Source organism: Plasmodium cynomolgi, chromosome 14 (assembly GCF_000321355.1).
Source record: "Plasmodium cynomolgi strain B DNA, chromosome 14, whole genome shotgun sequence".
NCBI lineage: Eukaryota > Apicomplexa > Aconoidasida > Haemosporida > Plasmodiidae > Plasmodium > Plasmodium cynomolgi.
Genome location: NC_020407.1, coordinates 2,378,105 through 2,382,734, shown reverse-complemented (window position 1 = coordinate 2,382,734; position 4,630 = coordinate 2,378,105). Strand labels below are relative to the sequence as shown.

At 43.7% G+C, this 4,630-nt stretch overlaps 2 protein-coding genes across 2 annotated transcripts; both read left to right on the top strand.

Moving 5' to 3' along the window:
* Positions 1-78: 78 nt before the first annotated feature.
* Positions 79-1,656, top strand: PCYB_146240 (S-adenosyl-methyltransferase mraW; the record flags this gene model as incomplete). Its single annotated transcript, XM_004225094.1, has 2 exons — positions 79-138; positions 184-1,656. The coding sequence occupies 2 exons, from the start codon at positions 79-81 to the stop codon at positions 1,654-1,656; spliced, it is 1,533 nt and encodes a 510-aa protein (XP_004225142.1).
* Positions 1,657-3,628: 1,972 nt separating this feature from the next.
* On the top strand, positions 3,629-4,433 carry PCYB_146230 (p25-alpha domain containing protein; the record flags this gene model as incomplete). The annotated part of the gene is made up of 2 exons (XM_004225093.1): positions 3,629-3,755; positions 4,057-4,433. 2 exons carry the CDS (start codon positions 3,629-3,631, stop codon positions 4,431-4,433), a joined length of 504 nt encoding a protein of 167 aa, XP_004225141.1.
* Between the last annotated feature and the right edge of the window lie 197 nt (positions 4,434-4,630).

The following is a 4,630-nucleotide window of genomic DNA, read 5'->3' as shown; positions in this document are numbered from 1 at the left end:
TTGTCATGCTTGCTTAGATACACCCCCCAGTTTATCTTCCCTTTTTTTTGGCCCGCGCGTGTACCCCTCAAATGCTGGATGCACAACTCACTGTGCCTTTCCCTTACGCTGCTTAGCACGTGTGGCCATTGCTTCTGGGTCAGGCACCCGGAGAAGACACTCGCCTCTCCTTTCACTCCTCAGAGAGGTGGACGCTGTAGTGACCTCCGTAGCAGCCATGGAAGAAACGTCGTAAACTGCAACCGTCACCCAACACACTTTGCGACCAACCAAGAAGGGGAAAGTCAAGATGAAGCAAACATATTAGACAGCTCGTATGTCTACCACACCCCCGTGCTCGTTGACGAAGTGGTACGCTACCTTAGGGGTGACCACTCAGAAGGGAACCGCATAGAAGAGCGCCACTCAGAAGGGAACCGCATAGATGAGTTCCAATCAGAAGAGCGCCATTCAGAACGGCACTCAGGACGCCACACAGATGGAGTAGAATCACCGGGCGAGGCACGCCCCCCCTCTTTTTTTATCTCATCACGAGGGGAGAGAACAGAAGAAAAGGGAGAAGGTACCACTCTGTGGGGAAAAATGAAAAATGGAAAGAACCCAAATGGGAGGACACAACAAAGGGATGCTTTTACCAGGCCCCTTTCATTTACACCTCTCGCACGGCTTCCCCCAAGACAGAATACTCCAGCTGAGTACTACATCGATGCGACACTGGGAGGTGGCGGACACACTCTGCAGATTTTAAAAAACATAGCACCAACAAGCAAAGTGATCGCCATAGACAAGGACATAGAATCCATTTATTACAACAAACAGAAGTTGCAACGTTATGTAGATGTGAACAAGCTGACTATGATACACGGCGACTACAGACACATCATTCATCTGCTCCACCGGTATGGCCTTCCTCTGTTTGGCAGCTACAGTGGCATTTTACTCGACCTGGGTGCATCCACGCATCAGCTGAGATGTGGGAGGAGGGGGTTCAGTTACAAGTACAACGGTCCCCTTGACATGAGCATGGACAGGTACACAGATGAGGAGTACGCCCGGATGTGTAGGGAGAGTACGGAACGTGGGGGAAGCGGTTCAAATGAGGATTACCAATCCAACCAGGCTAACCATATTAAGCAGACCTACTGGGAGAGCCCCAAAACCGAGCCGCAAAAACGAATCGGCGAAATTCTCAACACGTACAGCCCCCAACAGTTAAGGTTCATAATGAACACATATGGTCAGGAAAAAAAGGCGTCTAGAATTGCGAAAAAAATTGTACAGTGGAGGAAAAGCAATGGAATTATCAAGACCACGTATCAGCTGAGAGACATCGTTCTTTCTACATGCAAAAAAAATTACAAAGCAAATCAAAAAGTCTTATCCAGGGTGTTTCAGTCATTTCGAATTTACATCAACGATGAAATGAAGGCCTTAAAGGAGTTTTTATTATCAAGCTATAAATTGTTACGGGCAAGAAAAAGGCTTGTCATTATTTCATATCATTCTTTGGAATACAAGTGTGTGGAAATGTTTATCCATGGAAGGAAACACTTATGGACAAAAATTAACGACGCCGATATAACCCCCAGTGAAAGGGAATTAAAGGTCAACAAATCTGCGCGCTCCGCCAAAATGTCCGTTTTTGAGAAACTTTAGCTAGCTATTCGTTCAGTTGCCCATATGAATTACGTGGGGTAAAATCCATCTACTTATATTATACTACTCTCCGCACCTGCATAGTGTGCAAAATCCGTTTGGCTCTTTTAATCATCCCCAGGGATGGGTCTCTTATTATGATATTTTTTTTTTTTTTTGTCCTTCGCTTAATGTGCTGGGAAGTGGCTGACTCAGTAGTATTTACACACGCATGGCAAACTCGAACGAGAAGGTGTAACCATCTGCACGTTTTTCACCTGTCCATGTCATCTGTTCTGGCAAGGTGAGGAACGTCTCCCCCCATGCATACATATATAAAGAAAGACCCATGCATGTGTTGAGAAACGCTGTCCGCCGTAGCAGGAAAAAGGTACATATGCGGAAAGATATTTTTCCCCCTTTTTTTTTTTTTTTTAACTTTACAAAAAAAGCAAAGCTGGCAAGTTATCTATCCCTTTTGCTTGACTAGGACAGTATGTTCACCTCTTATATGCAGGCGCCTGCCTGTTTCTTCTTATCCTTCCGCCGTAGCCAGTTTTCCTCCTGATGTATTCTGTTCCGTTCATAATTTTCCTTTTCCGATCGGAAAAGCATCTCACTTGCGCCTGTTTCGTGAGGGGGGTATGGGAAGAAAGGGGACAACGTGTGAAAGGAGGAAGGTAGTTCCCTCTGAGGCAGTCCCCTCTGAGGCAGTTCACACGGGAGGAAATACAAAACATGCGCTTAGAGCCATCTTTGCTAAGCTGCCCAGAGAGTGGCCCAAATGACTGGCATGCAGAGTATCCTCCATTGCGCTGCTCGCCTGTAAACCTTACCAAAACTTTTGGCACATTGGCCATTTTTACGATTATGCTCATGCCGTTCATGTTGTACATCAGAAGGGGCGGAAAGAATGAACAAATAAAGCGAGCGCGTGAAAAGCTACAACGCTGGAAATGCGTAAAGGAGGTGTTCACCCGTTTGGTATAATTCCACTCGTTCTTATGAAGGGGAAGCTATCACAGTAACGTGCGATAATCTGCTTTTCCCTTTTAGCCGACGTTGGTTTTTTTTCTGCCTGCCTGTGTCCTTACCGGACGAGAAGTGGATCCCCGTCAGTTGGCCGAAAAGTTTTTAACATGCGCGAGAGTTTAAAAAGGTCACTTGTTCGCACGTTCACTTGTTCGTGCGTTCACTTGTTCGTACGTTCACCTGTTTAAAGGCTCACCTGTTCACTTCCTCACTTGCTCATTTGTTTACCTGTTTGGCTTTCCCTCTTTCTTCATTTACAAAACGAACGGCGAGCGTGAGGATGCTTGCCTTTCCCGCAGCTCCAAACATTTATGTGCATATCTTCTGGCCGTTCATACGTTTTGGGAAAAAAAAAAAAATCCTTCACAAATGGCTAGCTGTTTCTCCAAAGATACAAAAATATGGGACATCCGTTCCTTTCGCAAAAAATGGCTACAAAAAAAAACGGCTTGCCTTTTTTGGGCGAACACTTTCGCATGAACCGTTCAGGAGCTTAAAGGCGCTTAAAATGCGTAGCCCAGCAAGTTCTACATGAACAGGTCATAATTTTTACACAAAAAAAAAAAAAAAAAAAAATGCAGGAATTTTATGTCAAAATGGCGTTAACCTTGATCGTTAATTTTTATGAATTTGTTTCCCCATTTGGTTTATCAGCGTCTAAGTAGTTTTTTTCGTTTCCGTTTGTTTGATTTATTTTTGCCTTTTTTCGTGACTGTCTTTAAGTTCCACATGAACACCCTCTCACATTCACCATTTCGCGCTTTCCCTCGTTTGCCGCTTTATGTTAACCGTTTTGAGAAGTAAAGCGTAACAGATATCCCCCCACCCCCCTTGGGCTTCTCTTCTTTGCGCTGTTAATTTCTGTCCCACTTTGTAGCCCCAACTACAATTCGCACAAGTGTGAACCTTTTTTTTTTTTTTGTTTTTTATCTCATTTAAACCGCGTACATATTTTCCCAAAATGGAAAACGCCTTCTACATATACACCAAGAACGAGGCTGATATGGACAGCAGAACATTCGTAAAAATTTTGAAGGACGCTAGTAAGGCATTCAAAAAGGGAATTTTCCCCGAGGGGTTCATCCTCAGTGCGTAAAAGTGTGCATATGTAATGTGTGCCATGTGAATATGCCCCTCTTTTCAGGAGCGGTTGGCATGTGTTCATGCAAGTGGGTAAAAAGTTGCTCTCATTCTTTTTTTTTTTTTCCCATTTTGTTGTACCTTTTTGCTCCTCCTTTTAATTAAAATATTGCTCTTTTTGAGAAGCTGGAAAGAGGGAAAATGCTACGTATTTCCATTCATACCTTTGCTTGTAAAAAATTGTCATATATCCCATTGGGCAGACATAATCGCCTCTTTTTTTTCTCCCCCACCCCACCCCTTTCTCAGAATTGCTGAACAAAAAACTGACGGCCGTGGATGCGGACCTCACATTCGCGAAGGTTAAAACGAAAGGAGCCAAAAGAATTAACTATGACCAGTTTGTTGAAGCAGTTAAGCATTTGGTAGACAAGCATAAGTTAAATTATGACCAGTTTGTACAAACATTATGCAATGAAGCTTCCAGTGGACCAATCCTTTATGGGACCAAAGCTGCCAATGTCAGGTTCCATGATGACAAGTCAACCTACACAGGTGTTCACAAGCTGGGAGGACCAACCATCATTGACAAGAACAAGACGCAATTTTCTGACATATCCGAAATTACAGATCGTTCGGAATGCAACATACGGGGAGTTAATCTCAGCGTTGAGAAGAATTTGTAGCTGGGGAGACACCAATAGAGGGAGGGGGTTCCTTATTTTTGTTTCTACGTTTTTGAGGAAAATTCCACTAAAGGGATATGATACCTCTGTAGTGCTAACCCATTTTTGCGTGTCCCTTTATTTTATGCGTAAAAAAATGACTTTTTTTTTTTGAAAAAGTGCGCGCCTGCATGTAGCTTTAACATGTGAGCAATTAT